This window comes from Poecile atricapillus, chromosome 2 (assembly GCF_030490865.1).
Source record: "Poecile atricapillus isolate bPoeAtr1 chromosome 2, bPoeAtr1.hap1, whole genome shotgun sequence".
In the NCBI taxonomy this organism is placed as follows: domain Eukaryota; kingdom Metazoa; phylum Chordata; class Aves; order Passeriformes; family Paridae; genus Poecile; species Poecile atricapillus.
This window is the reverse complement of record NC_081250.1, coordinates 44,429,532-44,446,826: the sequence shown is the minus strand read 5'-3', so window position 1 is coordinate 44,446,826 and position 17,295 is coordinate 44,429,532. Positions and strand designations below refer to the sequence as shown.

Sequence of the window (17,295 nt, the reverse complement as noted above, 5' to 3'; positions counted from 1 at the left end):
TGAGGCAGGGGCAGTATCTGGGAGTGTTTCCAGGACCACATTCCTTGTATTTGTATTCCTTGGTATTGTCCTTGCTATTGGTACAGCAGCCAACTGGACGTGGTGTCTGTTTCTCACAACACATCCCACTGCACAGCCTCCTGCCTGGTTCCAGCCCAGAGGGAACTTCCCTTGGTGCCTCAGTGGTGCCTGGCAATGTGCTTTGCAGCATCCCAGTTGTGCTGCACTCATAGTGCAACCCTGAGCAGGATGCTCAGGTCAGGGGCCAAGAAGGGCCCTTGAGTAATGAAAATCCCAATATTTTAAACCCTCAGACACCCCTGTTTCTGGGCTGTAGAGAGACATTATGCTTAAAATCTTGTTGACAAAGAGGGGGCACAGTGTATGGGTAGGGCCAAGAATTTATTGTGAGTGCAATGGCATTCTCAAGGCTCCTATTGCTATCAGTTTAAATCTGCTAAATGTTTTCAACACACATAGTTTCTATCATTTTCCTGGCATTATGCTCACTCTTTCCCTTCTCCTTTGGGTCCTAAAGCTGATGTTTGTGGTGAAGTGTCACAGTGAGCTGTCAGCACCTCCCGTTCTTCCCTTGGATGAGTGCAATGTTTACCCTGATTTTCCTTCTGTCTTCTTCTAGGATTTACTTTGGATTGTTTTTCTATGTTTTCCAACATGCTTCTATACCTTTTCTCTTCACTGGTCTATACACAACCTGCAATAGGCAGTGCCCCTTATGTATGTTAGGTACTAATTTTGTTCTCTCTGTTACCACTAAACCCAGTTTTCCCAGCTCCAGATCTGCATTTTTTTTAACTGACCATCAGTGAGTTCTGTAGAGCTGTGGGGCTTCTCAGTGCCAGCCTGTGCCCCATCTTGGACCATCCTATACCTGTACTCCTCTGTGATGCTTCCTGCATCCCCACAGCTCAAGGCCCCTGCTATTGTACCAAACTTGTATTTCTACACACTGTACTGTGTCTGAGTGAAAAATGTCTCATTCTGCATAGAATGAGGGGAACTAAGGGGGTGACAGCTTTGACATGCTGTCATGGCACCTCAGGCATTTCTGTCTCTGTGCAAATCCTGTCCCCTATAACTATTTCTGTCCCTCTGAGTGGCTGTATCCTACTTCACAGTTTCACAAGAAGCCAGCAGGACCCAAGCACAGCGCATCAGCACATACTTTCTCAACTCAACCCAAAGCTCAGCCCCCAGGAAGCCAACACGTTCATGTAGGCATAAGCATTAGAGAAGAGGAAACATACAGTTAAATCCAAACAGGCTCAGCTTGAAGAAAACATCGGTTTTCAATGCAACTATGAATTAAGGTAAGAGAAAATTATATATTCCCTATATTTTGGCAGAGCAAGATTAGATGAAGTGGTGTCTCATGAACTTAAGGAAATTCTTCATTGCTTAGTGCTTGGAACCTAAATGATATTTAATTTGGGTAAAGATGATGTGTATACTGTTTACAAATTGTGAAAGTAAAAAGGGAAGCTCTTTTGTTAACAAAGTGAACCAGAACAGATAAATTTTACTTGGTCACTAATTATTGGTGGCATCTTGTGGTAAGAGGAATATATTGCTGGACAGCAATCCTCAAGGTTAGTAAATGCTGATATATGACTAGTGTGCAACATGAACCTAGAAGAACAGACCAAGAAGATACAGCCCTCCTACTTCATTAGAAGTTTTTTGTTTGATGTCTGCAGAGATTTCACAACTCACCAGCATTGCTTGCTTCTAGTTTTAGTCAGTGAACCAATATCCAAAACATCACTGAATGAAAGACAGCCCAAAGTAGAAAATCTGGTAGAGCCAATGGAAGCTGTCTGATACAGACAGACCAGCAAGAGAGTAATGGAAATTAAAGATTTTTGAAAACCCTTACCTTTCTGTAGAACATACTTGATTTTTCTGTGACTCAGCTTTCCACAGGAAAGATGTTACGTGAACATGTCTGCTGGTTTGTGTGAGACATTTGGGTATCACAGTGGTGGCAACCTGCTAAGCACTTGTGTGACATAAACACAGATCCACAACAGTGTCTCCCAAAATCTGGTCTGTTGGGGCGAGCCCTGTGTGCAGGCAGTGCAGCCAGAGGCAGGGAGCTGGATGACAGGACAAAAGAAGGCAGCTGCAATGAATCAAAGGAGTTTGGGAAGTGCAGAAAGAGTCAAAAAGGGAGAAGAAAAGGCAAAAATTTGACAAAAGACAACATATAATAAATTGAGAGTAAATCCCATAGAAAGCTTGATATTCCCAGGGAGGAGCTGGCAGGACATAAATCTCATCCATACACAATCAAAAAAGTTTAATGTTCTCTGCTCTCTGAAGTGATGGACAAGATGATTTAAAAGATCTCCCACTGCTAGAGAGTCTTCCCTGATTTTTCAGGGATGCTGAGACAATGTCAAATTATTATTTACAGAAAGGGGGTGGGGGCAGGAAGCAAACAGATGCCACAATACAGTGAGAGGACAGAGCCAACAGTAACCATAAAAAAGTACAAGCAGTGTTCATAGTGCTCAGCTACAAATAATTGTCTGGTTTTTCTGTCCCTTCAGCAGAAAATACAAAAGAAATTTGAATGCTGCTTCAGAAGAGAAGGCCTGGGAAAAAGAAATACTGAGGGAGAGCAGGTAAGAGAAAACACTGGCAAAATGGTCAGCTATACATTCTAAAAAATAGATACAGAGTGCCTGAGCAACCATGCAAGCAGAAAGGGTAATTAGGGGAGATAACAGGCTAGATAAAATACCTGTGAAATAAATTTTCCAAGAAAAACCTGATCCTGACAGTCACCATCCTGTCACCATTGTCAGATGACAACCCCAAACACCCAGTTCCCTGGGGAGTAGCTCTTGGAAGGGCACTTGCTCCCTCAGCTCTGCCACTGCTTCCCCAGAAGCTAAGTTAAAGTGCTCCCCAGCCTCTGTGAGGACCAAAATAAATACTGCTCTACAACAATACTCACCATTTACCTAATTTCCTATCCTCTGGCTGATCTCTGAGAGCAGGGCACTGCTGGAAAACCATCTCAGGCTGCAGAAGCTCTGCAGAGGTCCTTTGCTCTGGTTATAGGATCAAGACCACCCTGAGAGACATGGATGCAAATTTCAGAATCATTTCAGTGATTTTTGAACTTCACTTTTAAAATGCAGGGGAGAGTCTGAGTCATTCTGTCAGGTCATCTTTCCTAAATGCATGAAGTAATTTCTTAAACAGCTTCATGTGTTCAATAGACTTGGTCATGCCCTGAAACATGAACCTATTCCCTGCCCCATAAAGTGTGCAGACACCAAGGCTCCTGCATGTCCACCCTGTCAGCCTCAGAGGGGCTTTGTACTCCCCAGTTCTGAGGGAAGGAGCTGAAACCACTAAAACTTCAGCTTTTGCTATAAATACACCAGCAACCTCGAGGGTGAGCTGCCGGGGGTTTGGCAGGTCTTTCCTTGGCCCGAGCAAACCACACACTGCTGTGGTGCAGCTGTCCCTCCCAACTGGCTCACAGCAAGTCTTCCTGGAGGGGCAATGAAACCAGCAAATGGAGGATGTTGCTGAGGGCAGGATGTGCCCAGGACATCTGGGTTCAGTCCTCTGTGCCTATTGTGCTGTGGTGGTAGCACAAACAGCCTGAGTGAGGCCACCAGCCTGGCCAGTGCACTGAGGGAGCAAGGGCAAGATCTCGTAAAAAATAATACCTTGGTTGCTGCTCTGAAAGACAGGTGATGAAACCCCTGGCATTGGCAGAAACGTCCAGCAGAAAGTCCATGTTTTTGTGTTTTCTTTATAAATCATGAATACACCTCATTTTGATGTGATGTGTTTTGATCTGTGATTGGTACTTGCTGTTACCTCCAGGTGTGCATGGAACAGCATTGAGAAATTACTTTCCAAAGTTATTATAATGCCCTACGCAAAGGTGAGAGGGACCCTAGGGATTTTGGACTCTACATTATCTCCTCCTGCCTTCCATGATCAAAGTCTGATCTTTTCAAATGTATTTTTTCACCAAAAAACATTGGTTTGAGTTTGTAGGTTTGCATGCTTCTCATCTTCAGCTAGTGGTGTCTGCTTCTAATTTAGTTTGCGATATTGGTGTAAAAACTGTAGAATTGGATCAGGGAAGTGGATTTTTTTTTTTTAATATCTTTGACCTAAATACCGTTTTAAAGGGATCCAAGGTCTCCGCAATATTCAGTCATATTCTTATCAGCTGTGGTTTTATCGGCTTCTATTTCTGAGTCATTTGCTTATGACACTTTAAGTGGCCTAATTCTTTGAAAGCTTCAGCATCATGTTTCTGCACCTTCAACTTCACCCTTCATTGGAAAATTCAATAACAAAGCATCACATTGCTTTAAAAAAACTTATCCTCAAATTACTGAGGGAAGCCTCCAGTAATTAAATTAAATCGCCCAAATTGAAAAGCATTTATTGGGCTTGCAGAATTCTGATGGGCCAAAACAGTTGATCCAGTCCAGTTGATCTGAGAATAAATGACAGAAAAAAGGACAAAAGAAAGGAATTTCTTCACGATAAAGTCATTGAGGAGGAGCTGGAGGGGCAGCGAGCATATGGCATTACTCCACACACTCTACACTTCCCAGAAGCTAGGGAGGAATTAAAAAAAACTGGTTAGGTAGGAAAACACACAGGTTTCAACAGAGTGGATATTTGATAACAGGATCTCCAGACTATGCTGCTTTCTTTCACAATCATCATGACAGACTCACTGCTAACCCAACACCAGCAGCTGCTCCATGGTTTTCACAGGATCCTGCTTTCTCCCAAGGGTCACATCCCAGGATTTGAGCTAACTAGTGCTGGGCAAAGGACAGTTTTGCTTTTTTGGTCATTTAATAGCAAAAGAGAGTCATGGTTGTTCAGAGAATTGTGCCCCAACGTGGTCTGCCTCCCTGCCTATCAAGGGCTGTAGGGTATAACCCAGCACCCTCCCGCTGAGCTTCTCCACAATGTCTGGCTTAAATCCATTTCCTAGATTGATACCTCCTCTTGAAGTGAAGACCCTCAGACACACAAAAATGTCTTTTTCATGCCTGAAGTCTGTTCTAGTCTTTATCCTTTCACTGTTAAAAATGTTCATCATATTCCTGTCCTGCATGTTTCTGGTTTGAATTTCCCTGCATCACTTTGACAGATAGCTAATCCCAGTCAAATAATTAGCAAGATTATTAACACAAACAAAAGTGAAATCAGGTGTTACCAAATTATGCCTGCAGCCCCTCTATCAATCTCTGCAATGGTAAAGTCATCCCTCTTTTGTTCCTTCCCATCTGGAAGTTCTTTTAGCACCCAATGGTTGCATCATCTTTTCTTGCAGTTAGGTTTCCTTCAGATATGCCCCTGCTGTTGAGATGTGGCCCCTGTTGTTTAACCCCCAAGCATGTCACTGGTTACATCTGGCTGCATTAGGGCCAGTGTGAATCATCTGGAAAGTGCCAGATTACTCAGACTGTCTGAATCACTCTCCAGGCCTGTAGCCCTTTTATCACGTGCCCCTGCCAGCTCTCATTGCCAATGTGCTTTCAGAGCAATGATGAAAACACCAAAATTTTTTGCTTTCAACTTGTCATTTTACACAGCAATATTACAATTACATTTTACAAGCAATATTTCCAGTTCAGCAAGGCTTCCTCCATGGATGTTTGTCTTTTGAGATCTGATGTCTAACCAGTCAAAATCATATTGCAATGCTTTATTTGTCTTGATTTGGGCTGGAGACATGTGTTAACCAAATAAGCATGCAGTGCAAATCAGAGCTCCAACTCACCCACACAGCCTCCTTTTTCAACCTTGCAATTCTATCAGATGCCCAAACTAAAGCTCCTCTTCTATAAAGCCACACAGATTGGCCTTAGATGCATTCTGCCACTTAACAATTTAAATTCCTTTTTACTGATTTGAAGGTCAGGTTAGATTAGCCCTTTCATTTTGCTTCCCACTTTCAGAGGTCTGCACATAGAGGTGGAATAGTGAGAACATCTCCCCACTTCAGGACTGAATGAAAGGCTGAAATTTAAGGTTTGAAGGAACTTCAAATGTAGAAATTTTGAAGTAGCTTCAAAAGTGGGATGGGCTTGCTTTTGACCCTGGCTATTTAACATGATCCCAAGCAGCTCCAGAGGCCATTGCCTATGAATGGAACCACCCTGCTCTGAAAAATAAACTAGAGTAAATTACAGGAACTAGCAGAGCATAGGACTAGCAACTGGGCTCCATTTCTGGTTAGGATATTAAGTAAGTTTTGGGTGGTGTATGATCTAAACCATGGGTAGAGGTGTCTGTAGCATTCTAATGGTTCTGTGGTAGCTGCTTGGTCAGGCTGGTTAAGTTTTGCCTGGAGTGCTATCTCCTCCTAGTTCTCAACCAGTTCTGGTTATTCTCCTTTAGTCTCGTTCCTTTGTGTGTTAGAAGTGCCACCTCAGCTGCAACATTTCACCTGGAGGTGCCTGAGGTCATCCCTCTGTTCTTGTTGAGAATCACCAGCTAGTAAGAAGCAGGTGGGTGTAGTTGCAAATGCAAAAACGCAAGAGCATGTATATTTGGGTGGGGTGATGGCAGCTCAGATCTAAGGGTGAGAAAGGGATATACATACACCTGTAGGGTTTTGCAGCGGTTCTCACCAAGTTTACAGCTTCCCAGGGCCAGCTGATTCATCAGGCCATTCAGTGTGTGCTGAAAACATGTTTTGCCAGCATGAGAAAAGCGTGTAAGCATCACTCAGAAATGCTGACTAGAGTGAGAAAAATCTTTCTGAGGCTGAAATACTTTTATTGGGATATTGTGCAAATCTGAAGCGTGACCCTCTGGCAGAGGTCTGGTTTTGGTCATTTTTTAAATTTCTTTTAATTTAGTGGTAGAAGCAGCATGACAGGGAGGCAAATTGCTTGCAGATCTCCCTCCTTTTGGCAGTAAAGCCTGTAACATGGCACTTGGCTGAGGTGCCAGGGATGACACCTGGAAAGATCAGATAAATAAAGAGGATTTGCTCTTGTGTCACCCAGCCTGATGCCAGTGTTGTTTGAAGATTGAAATGCAACTTCTGTTCCTTTGAGGAGTTTGCAGACCTCTCACAATTTCACTTCCCTGTGTATTATGTGGGGTGCACATGGTGGTTGGGAATAGCTGGGTTGAGAAACAGGGGTCTTGGTCTTGCAGACTACGGTCCTTGAGATAGCTATAAACATGATTAAGAGCAGAAGTGTTTGTGAAGAGTAGGGTGTAAAATCGATGGGGAAATCCAGAGAGAGGGAAAAGTGGTCGAGCAGTTCCATGAGAAGCAGAAGTGAATCTACTATTTCTTGTAGTCAGCAAGGGAAAATATCTGGTGGAGAAACCTCAAAGACTTGCAGTCCTCCTGTGTCCTCTGCACTCTTCAATTCACTCTGTCCCTTGGGGTAAACATTTATTGTAAGCATAAAAGAGAAAATTGGGTTGAAGCTGATGGTGAGAAACCTGTAGCATGTGCTGCAGTGGACTTTGAGACGCAGACAGAGAATACCTGACAGGAAAGTATGGAGGAGGGTCAGATCTAAGTTTCTCTCTTTAAGGTGCAATATAATTTCAACACATTATCCCTATCTGGCATGGGCTGGGTTTTTGGAGCTCTTTGAAATTTGCAGCCCACCTACTGAGTATCATCAGTTTAAACTGAGCAAAGTGGTATCAGAGGAGCTAAAAATTCAAACAGTATTTGCAGCATTGCCTGTGCAGGTGGTGGAAGGATATGAGTGACTGCTGATATATGAAACCCAGTAGCTAGACAGTGAACAAGCCACAGACTGCCAGCAGATTCAAACACCAGTGGTAAGTGCATTCCTTCCTTGCCCTTGGAAATGCAATACAGAATCTTACCCTCCTTGTTGTTGTAACACAGACCCCACATGCACCCATCTAAGGGTAAAGGAAATAATTTGCTACTGTAGAAATAAATGATCCTCATCAGTGACTTATAGGAGATTACTTGGCTGAAAAGGTATTTCTGGAAATATTCCAGCACAAGCAAGTACTTTACTAAGGCCAGGAGTTTCTGCTGCACTTCTGTGTAAATGTTCTCCTTCTGCTTCCAGAAGAAGGCAGCCATTCCCACACCCAGGTTTCTCTCCAGGCAATGCCAGTTCAGAAGTCTGTGCAGAAGTCTGCCAGACCTGAGGGCTAACCCCTGGTGGGAGCTGCATTTCCTTATATGTGTGACATCCTGTGTCCAACAGAGCACAATGACTTCTATGGATACATATGGAAACTCTCCAGATGGACAAGCTGCCTTTCTAGATATGAATTAAGGGAAAAAGCTTGTTAAAAACCAGCATAGCTAGAGGTTCTTAGTGAGGAGAGTAAAGCAATGTGCATTTTCTCTCTCTCCAGAGCAGGGATTTCACACAGCACAGACAGTCAAGGCAAGCACCACAAAACAGCCTTCTCTGGATGACGGCACAATTAGCAAAGGTGTTAAGGGGATACGAGCAAGCTTCCATCAGTTTTTTCCTCTTTGTCTGATGAGACTTTTGGCTGTCACACCAGGAATTACATGTCTGAAACAAGAGCTGACATGGCAGAGAAGAAGCTGGGACACTTTGCAGAAACAGCATGATCTATGTCTGGCATTGCCACAGAGTCACAAGGATAGGACAGGACCTCTGGAGGTCTCTTGTCGAAACCCATGAACAGAGCAGGGCCAGCTGAGTTTCAAGTATCTCGAGGGATTAGATCCCACAACCTCCTGGGAGCCCTGTCCTGGTGTTCGACCACCATCATGACAAAAATTTGTTTTCAATACATTAGGCAGTGATTTCCCATTGCTATTGCTATATATTCCCCCAAGGAAAGTTGTCTGCTTCACCTTTACACCTTCTCCCAAAATCCCTCTTGAGACATCTCTTGTTGAGGCTGACCAAACCCAGTGTCTTCTCATAGGCCAGGTGCTCCTGCCCCAGTCAGTCACTTGTGCAGCCCTCAGCTACTGCTGCATCAGTGAAGAACCAGCTGAGCCCACAGAGAAAGGCGGAGGCTCCGGCGCTGCACAGATGGGTGCAGTAACAGCTCAGTTGCAAAGGAGCTGGGGGGACTGACAGAATGACATATATTCAGGACAGGAGACTTGGTGTATCCTGATGCTTTTGCTGCATACATTTAGTCTCAGAAAGAAAGAAAGAAATTGGGATGGGACAGCAGAAAATGATAGGTTATTGAGATTATATGTCTCCTGCTCACATCTGTGTCACTCAACAGGGCAGATAAAGAGATGGCAACTCTTTATTTACCTCACCAGTAGAAAGTATCTTGTTTGCAATTGATGTCAGCTTCTGCCCCAGCACATAAGTTTTTCCTGTTTGTACCCTTAACTCTGCTGGTGTCAGATACCTCCTTTCCAGAAGCTGGAGAATTGAACTGGCCTGACAGGCAGGGGCTGAACAGACTGAAGGCAGACTTAGCTCCCAGTTCAAGTGGACTGATACTGCAAGAGCCGCTCTGCCCATGGGTGTGCCTGCCTGCTGCAAACAGCTTTCCCCATACTGTGCCCATGCCCCAGAGCTACCAGTGCTGAGGCAGCCTTTTCTAGCCCACTTTTCCTGTGGAAACCACAAAGATGTTTTCTAGAGTCTGCAGGCACTAATCATTAGGGTTTGAACATTCAGATTAAAAAAATACTTTTAAAATTGAGAGCCTGCATTTCCAACTAGTACAAAAAAGTACCCTCTTTAAGATATTGCTACAAAATAATAGGCCAGAACTTCACAGCCTACACCAAAAAATGATGCTCTGGCAATGAGGCATTAGGAGAAAACATTGGTATGGTCACAGTAGCTGCTCATGGGGAATATTGTTGTAGCTACCACCATGTCATAGAAAACTGTCTCACACCTGAGGACATCTTCATTTCATGTTTAATCTTGAATGGCTTATTTGAAACAGAAGGTATAAAAACTACTGCTGTTGGTGAAATGTGGGTCTGCAGGCTGGGATTCCAATCACTTAGCTCTAAGTGTCAGGAGTCAGAATAGCTACACACCATCGGCACCTACCACTGAGCACTGAGAAGTGTATCCATGCTCACCTTATATTTGGGAAAAGAAGTTTTCAGCAGTCTGGAAAGCAGTCTGTCCTCTCTTAAAGCAAATTTGGCCTAACCTGCATTGGATGAGATGCACCCTCTTAGTCGACTGCCTACATGATGTGCTGACTACATTTCCCACAGGAGATGTAACAGGAGGTGTAAACATCTCTGTTAGAGACAGCCTATGGTCGCTGAACCGAGTCCCTTCTGTACAGGCAGCGAGGGATCCCTGTAAGAAGATGGTGACACTGTGGCCAAGAGGCAGCAATTAGTGGCAGTTTGGTTATCACTGACATTTTATCTCAGTCTTGGCTTTAACAGGCTGATTTGGCCATGTTATCATACTTGGGAGATGTTATCATCTCCCTGGGCTTCTGTGCAGTGTATCACACTCACTTTCTTTCATCTCCTACAGTGAGAGCAGGTAATGGATACTTACAAGCTCTTTACCCAGCCAGGAAGCAGACTGAATACAGCAATCTCTGCACTCCTATAGGATTTTTGATTCCTTGCAAACTGAAATCTTTGCAGAGACTTGGACACCACATCCCAAAGTAGAGCAGATGAATTGACAGATGCTCTGGGTTTTTGGGTGTGCAGACCAGTGAGCCCAGAGGTCACACACCTGCACCCCATCCTCTCTTTGGATTCAGCCAAGGTGAATTCCTGGCTCCAGCCTCACAGCCAGAGCAGGAGCAGTCATGAGATGCTTTGTTGCTTGAGGAAAAGGGTCAATATATTTTCTTTTGATCATAGGATGATTTTTAGAAAAGCCTCATCAAAGATACACTTTCTGCCCACAATGTCCCAGCGCAGACTTGCTCCCCTCTTATCAAGAAGCATCACCTCAGGCCTGGCCAAACTGGGTGTCTTGCCACCTTTCCAGCCCAGGGTTAGTGAGAGGTGGAGATGGGGCTTTTGGGGTGTTGACCAAATCCTCTCAACATCTATTTGTGAACTATCATTTCCTGCCAAGCACTGCCCACAGACTGACAGAGCGCCTGCACTGCTCGTGGTGCTGCCATGCACCACATGCACAGCTCAGCCAGATCTCAGCTTGCTGCTGCTCCTGCTGCACTTCTGTAAGTAGAGGTTTATGTGACAGCCCTTGAAATTCTCATTATTTTTTTTTCTTATCCTAAAGAGTTAATTTTCAGTGAAGTACATGTAACAGCAGGGTCTGGGCTCTTGTCATAACGTAAGTACCACTATCAGCTCCACAGTAATACAACCCTCACTAAAATAAATAGTCACAAAATCCTAAAACATGCTTGGTGCTATCCCTCAGTACTTTACCACAGCACATATAAGATCACTCTAATGTTATTTTCTTTACTCTTTCCATTTTGCCTCTAGCCAGAAAATTCAGCATGACAGAAGCATACGCAGAAACCACAGCTGAATACGCTTATGATGAACACGCTTTCTCCTGCAACAAAACCGACATCCGAGAGTTTGGGAAAATATTTCTGCCGATATTTTACCTTGTGGTGTTTGCTCTTGGCCTCACAGGGAATCTAATGGTGGTTTTTGCCATTGTGAAAGGCAATAAAAAAAGCATCACCGACATCTATCTCCTGAACTTGGCTGTCTCTGACCTTCTCTTTGTGATCTCCCTCCCGTTCTGGGCGTCCAACACGGTCCGTGGGTGGACCCTTGGGACTATGACATGTACAGCTGTTTCCTCACTGTATTACATTGGTTTCTTTGGGGGCATGTTCTTTATCACTGTTATCAGCGTTGACAGGTACTTGGCCATTGTCCGGGCAACTTATTCTCTGAAATCCAGAACAGTAAGGCACGGCTTTCTTGTAACCTGCGGAGTGTGGGCAATAGCAGTTTTAGTGTCAGTGCCACATTTTGTGTTCTCCCAGCTGGTAGAAAATGACTGCATTCCTGTCTTCCCAGAGAAGCTGGAGAACATCTGGCCAGTGTTGTGCAATATGGAGCTGAACACCATCGGCTTTTTCATCCCAGTCTGTATCATATTCTATTGCTACTGTGGGATCATCAAAACCCTCCTGTCCTGCAAAAACCAGAAAAAGGCACGAGCCATAAAACTGATCTTGCTTGTGGTGGTGGTGTTTTTTCTGTTTTGGTCCCCCTACAATGTATTGATTTTTCTAGATACTTTAAATCACTATGAGTTATTCACAAATTGCAACCAAATTAAGTCATTGGACTATGCAATGCACCTGACTGAAACCATTGCATTCAGTCACTGTTGTCTCAATCCTTTTATCTATGCCTTTGCTGGGGAAAGATTCAGGAAATACCTTTATCATGTCTGCTTGAAGTACTGTCCATTCCAGTGTTTCTGTGGGCCCTGCAGTCACTACCAGGTCCCTCATTCAGTTAGTTATGCAGAAAGTGTGGGGAACAGCAACATAACCCTGAACACCAGCGACCAGGATGGCTCTGTCTTTGTCTAAAAGGGTCTAGAAAGAGAAATGTATCAATATGTGTCTCCTGCAGGGATAGCAACCACTGAGGGGTTGCATTTACCCTTATGAAGAGCCTTAATGGCTGCACTGAATTACTGACATGCCTCAGTTAGTTATGCATTAAATATTATAAAACAGTAAAGATTTAAAAAACAAAAGCAATACAATATGTCAGTGTTGGACATGGAATGGAATCAAGAGCAAGGAAGAGGGAAAGTAGAAACAAAAGGAACACTGTGCCTAGAAAAGGAGCTGGAGAAGAATTTAATGATAGGAAACCTTTTAAACAGTTACATCACTGGAACTTGTGTGTATTTCAGTACATGTGCATGTGATACTAATGTAAATAGACCTAAACTCATTTTTTTAAGGGAAATCCTTTTAATGAATGGTGACTGACTTTTAGGAAAAATTTTACTGTCTTTGATAGTAAATGGGTGTATTTTTGATGCTATATCTCCATAAGGAAGTGATTTTGTGGTTATTGATTGTAACAAATGTTTTAACTGTTCTTTCGTAAGTAATAAAATCCCACTGTTTAAAATAAAAAGGAGTTATTTCTGAACATGTGTTTAGTATCACCTATTTGCTCTCTGTGTTTATAGCATGCAATAATCAGAGCAAGGATCTCTAATCCATTCAGTAGGATTAGAGATGTACCAGTGGGTGCATCTCCCAATTTCCATGGGCTTGGCCTCAGCCAAATGCCAGAGCTCAGTGGAGCTCTTCACTCAGCAATCCCCAAGGACTCTGACCAGTGGACATCAGCACCTTCTGGAACAATGGGAACTAGAAGTATGGGTTTGGATATCCCTGTGCTTGGTCCAAATACAGTCCAATCAAGCTGAGCATGGTAAGTCCCTGCCTCGCAGCCATGCCCTGCTTGCCACATGTTGTAAACACGGTGTCTACACTGTCACAGACAATGGCTTTGGGGACAAAATAACCACATTCCCATGCTGCTTACTACAACCTTCCTCAAGCTTTGGGGCCTTTCCCACCACGGCTGATTTCCACAGGGAAAACTGCAGCTGTACCCAGACTTAATGCATCCCAGAGGACACATATGCACTCCACAGCCTCCAAACATCCTTTCTACTCATGCAGTAACAATGCATTGGGGATGCAACATGTCCATCAGACATGTCCTTTACCTGGGCATCCCTGTCATCATCTGCTGCAAAAGCAAAAGAGAATTTGTTGGCACTGTGGACTAGAGTTAGGTGAGTGGATAAAGGACTGTTGCCAATAATGAAGCTGAGATCACCTTACAAGGAAAAATAAAGGACCGGTCTCACAAAACAACTCCATGACATTGGAGCCCTGTTTCTGTACACTGATGGAGCTGGTAATATGTCAAATCTGAAGAAACACTCACCTCTGAACTAAGACAAAAAAAGTTGTTTCAGGCTGTCACAGGGAGGAGTAGGGCCTTTCTTTGTGGACCTTAGTACCACCTTGTTTCCTAGAAAGTGTGGAGAGTGTGTGTCCATTGAGCAATTTGCCAATGGCAATAATTATACAAATATTCCATTTTTTGCTACTGAAGACTCATCACAATCTACAGTAAAAAAAACTCAACCAAACCACATTTTCATAAACTCTTTGTATTTGGTGGAAATATATTCTCTATGCTCAATTTTGTAATTTTCAGCTGTAAGTGCACTTCCAGACTCCACACTTGCTGTCTAAGATTAAGTGTAGCATGAGTGCCACTTGAAATTAAATTATTTTTCGAAATGCAGCCTGCCTAATCAAGTACAACTTTGTTTATCCCTACCCCCAAGAAAGTGGTATTTTAAGAAATGGTATTTTTACAATGTTTTTTAAAGAAATGTCAAGATGTGCAGAAAGAAAGAGGAAGGCTCTGAGACTAAACAAGAAGTTATCTGCATGAAGTCAGCCTGAAGACGGTGGATTGCCAAACTGAGCAATGCAATCGTGCTTGGTTTATTTAACTTCCTTTTGATTTTCCAGACAATGGTGAGCTACTGAGTGGGAAGAGTAAAAGGCACCTTTAAATATGATCCATGTGCTGTCTTCAGAATGAAAGGTGGAAGTCCAGAGCTTGATGCCATCTCTCCAGGAAAGGAGACGTTTTTGCTTCTTTGACCCAGAGGTTCCCCAGCAATCCTACCCATCACCAGCGCAAAGCATCCCTCTCCTTCCAGATGCATCTCTCTCTGGCAGGGCAAACTTGCTACCGTGAGTCAGACTGCCTCGATAGCCCTGGGTCCTCTGCAAGCTGCAAAAAACCTTCACTTCCAAGTCAAGGGCCCCTCCCAAAAACCTGCACTCCTGTCTTCTCTGCCACACAGTGCAATGGAACACTTCCAAGGATTGCCAGCATAACATTGTCAAGTTTTCCGCCATGTATTAGCAAGTTATTATGTTTGCCATTTATTTTTATGGTTTTATTGCTCAATATGTGAGCATTTGCATGAGATTAAAAACTTCAGGGCGTTCCTAGGCGACAAACCGCTCGTTTATGCAGGTTCCTCCTTACGGGAGCAGCAATAAATCTTTGAAAAACCAAGTGAAAACCAAAATCACCATTTTCACTTTGTTTGTATTCACAGGAAGAGTAGTCTTTTAATTGTTCCTTAAAAAACTTCAGCCTCCATGGGACATACCTGTGCTCTGAGAGCAGCAAGTAGCAAATTTTACCAGGGCTGGGCTCAGCTGCAAGCTGGCACAGGCATTGCTGCCCTTTGCTGCACTGCACCATTCAAGCCTGAAGGAAAGCCCATTGATGTCTCTAAGAACTGGATTTTCAATTAATTGTAGCCTTTATTTAAAGATACAACTTCTCTTTCAAAACCTCTGCAGCAGGAAACTGCCTGGTTAGTTTATGACCTGCAAAGCCTTTCTGTGTACAGCACTAATGATACATTTATCCTTAGATTGGATCTATACATCCCTGAGGACCAGCAACATCCAGTTCCTACTCACTACCCATGAGAAAGTAAACCACTCTCTCAGTATGGCATAAAACTTTTTCATCTGCCATAAATTAAGGACAGACTCTTGCTTACTTAGCAAGTCACAATTTACACATGGAAATGCACACACACTTGTTGTATCTACCCATTGAATAGTATTTAGTTGTGCAAAAAGGAGGTGAGGAAATCTCTGGCTTTTGGGGACGGGTGTTGGCCTTTGGGGTTTTGAGGGGTGATGAGCTATCTTTGCATCATAATTCTTCATTATTATCAACTTTTTTTTCCTGTTTGAGAATCACACTGACACTTACATAAATCTTTTCCCAGCTGGGTTAAGTTTGAGGAACTAGCAAAACCTGAATCCAAGTTTCCTTGGCAGGTTCATGACTATATTTCACGTTCTACTTAAAAATAGAATGAACAAGATGCATATTTATCTGAACTGCAGTGAGATACATGGACATGAATACTTTTTTAGGTGCCACTGTGAATGCATCTCATTCAAATTTTACAACACAGTTCCAAAACAATAGGATTTACTTTTGACTTCTTTTTTTCCTTTTTCTTCTTTTTATTTTTTTTTTTTTAGCCACTCTGGATTCTTGGTTTTTTTTAACAAAAAACTTGTACAAAAAGCTTCGAAGTGCAGCTGATCAAAGCATCACATTGGCCTAAGAAATTGCTCAGGAGTGAAAGGTGTCATTTTCAACACTGGCATCAGAAGGAGCCGGTCACTACCCACGTTTTCTTTGGATTCAGCATTTGGTGGGAGTGGATTTGAAGTCCTGGCCCAGGGTAGTCTGAAGTTTTAATGACATTCTTCATAAAGAAACTATCAATGAATTAATGAGTTATGGGTTAAGTTCTGTCATTTCCATTTTGTCTCAGTAACCTTTGTGAGGTCCCTCACTGAGATCTTGTGAGTCATACAAGGCCCTTGTCTTAGCAGGGCAACAAGGGAACAAGTCTGATCCATGCAAATCTCAAGCTTTGCTATCACTAAAAAAGAAATGAGAATCTTTCAAAGAAAATCCAAAGTTGCATTATCTCTACCCACTGTTGCTTTTTCTGGTCCCATCTGGTAATGTCTTTCCTCTGTAGTTATAGTCCAAGCATGGTGCACGTTTGCCAAAGGCCATTAACACACCACTTCTAAAATAGCCACTGAATGAAATATTTTCTGTATTAAGAAAGTCCTAGTCCTAGTCCTGCTCAAAGTTTTACTGTTTGCACTTCAGTTTCTTAACTCTGTAGGACACCTGAAACTCTAATGAAAACCTGTGTCATCCAGAGTTATTATTTTTAAATTCCAGTTCAGTAATCAAAGCAAAAATTGAGAACAATTTCTAACTACTAAAAATTGTTCTTACACTTAACCACATACACATAGTTTCTGTTGAAGTTAGCAATAATTCTGCTGCCACTTGTAAGCAGCACTTCCTAATTTTCTTGGTAGCAACTGTAAGAGCTTGGTTTTCACCATACACACCCAAACATCAAGATCTGTGTTTTACAGGGCCAGTGTTTAAAAGGTTGTTTTCAATATGGAAAAAAAAATAATTAAAAAATCCACCAACTGTTCCTGTCTGATTTTGCTTGTTACACTAATATGCAACACAAAAATGTTAATATATTGCATTTTTCATTCCTCTCCCTAAAGAAATACTGTGAAATAACTCCCATTGCATGAGGAAAGTGGTTTGCTTTTGAAGATCAGTTTGCATTTACCACATTTCTAGCTATGATATTTCAATCAGCAGGAAGGAGCATTTGAACTTTGTGTTCCTGAAGACAGAGGTTAGTGAATGGGATAGAGAATGCA

General features: G+C 42.8%; 1 protein-coding gene across 1 annotated transcript; it reads left to right on the top strand.

Annotated features, from left to right (window-relative positions):
* Nucleotides 1-1,169: 1,169 nt before the first annotated feature.
* LOC131576145 (CX3C chemokine receptor 1-like) lies at nt 1,170-13,056 on the top strand. Its single transcript, XM_058832523.1, has 3 exons — nt 1,170-1,331; nt 2,574-2,648; nt 11,444-13,056. The coding sequence occupies exon 3, from the start codon at nt 11,458-11,460 to the stop codon at nt 12,517-12,519; it is 1,062 nt and encodes a 353-aa protein (XP_058688506.1). The 5' UTR covers nt 1,170-1,331; nt 2,574-2,648; nt 11,444-11,457; the 3' UTR covers nt 12,520-13,056.
* Nucleotides 13,057-17,295: the final 4,239 nt, after the last annotated feature.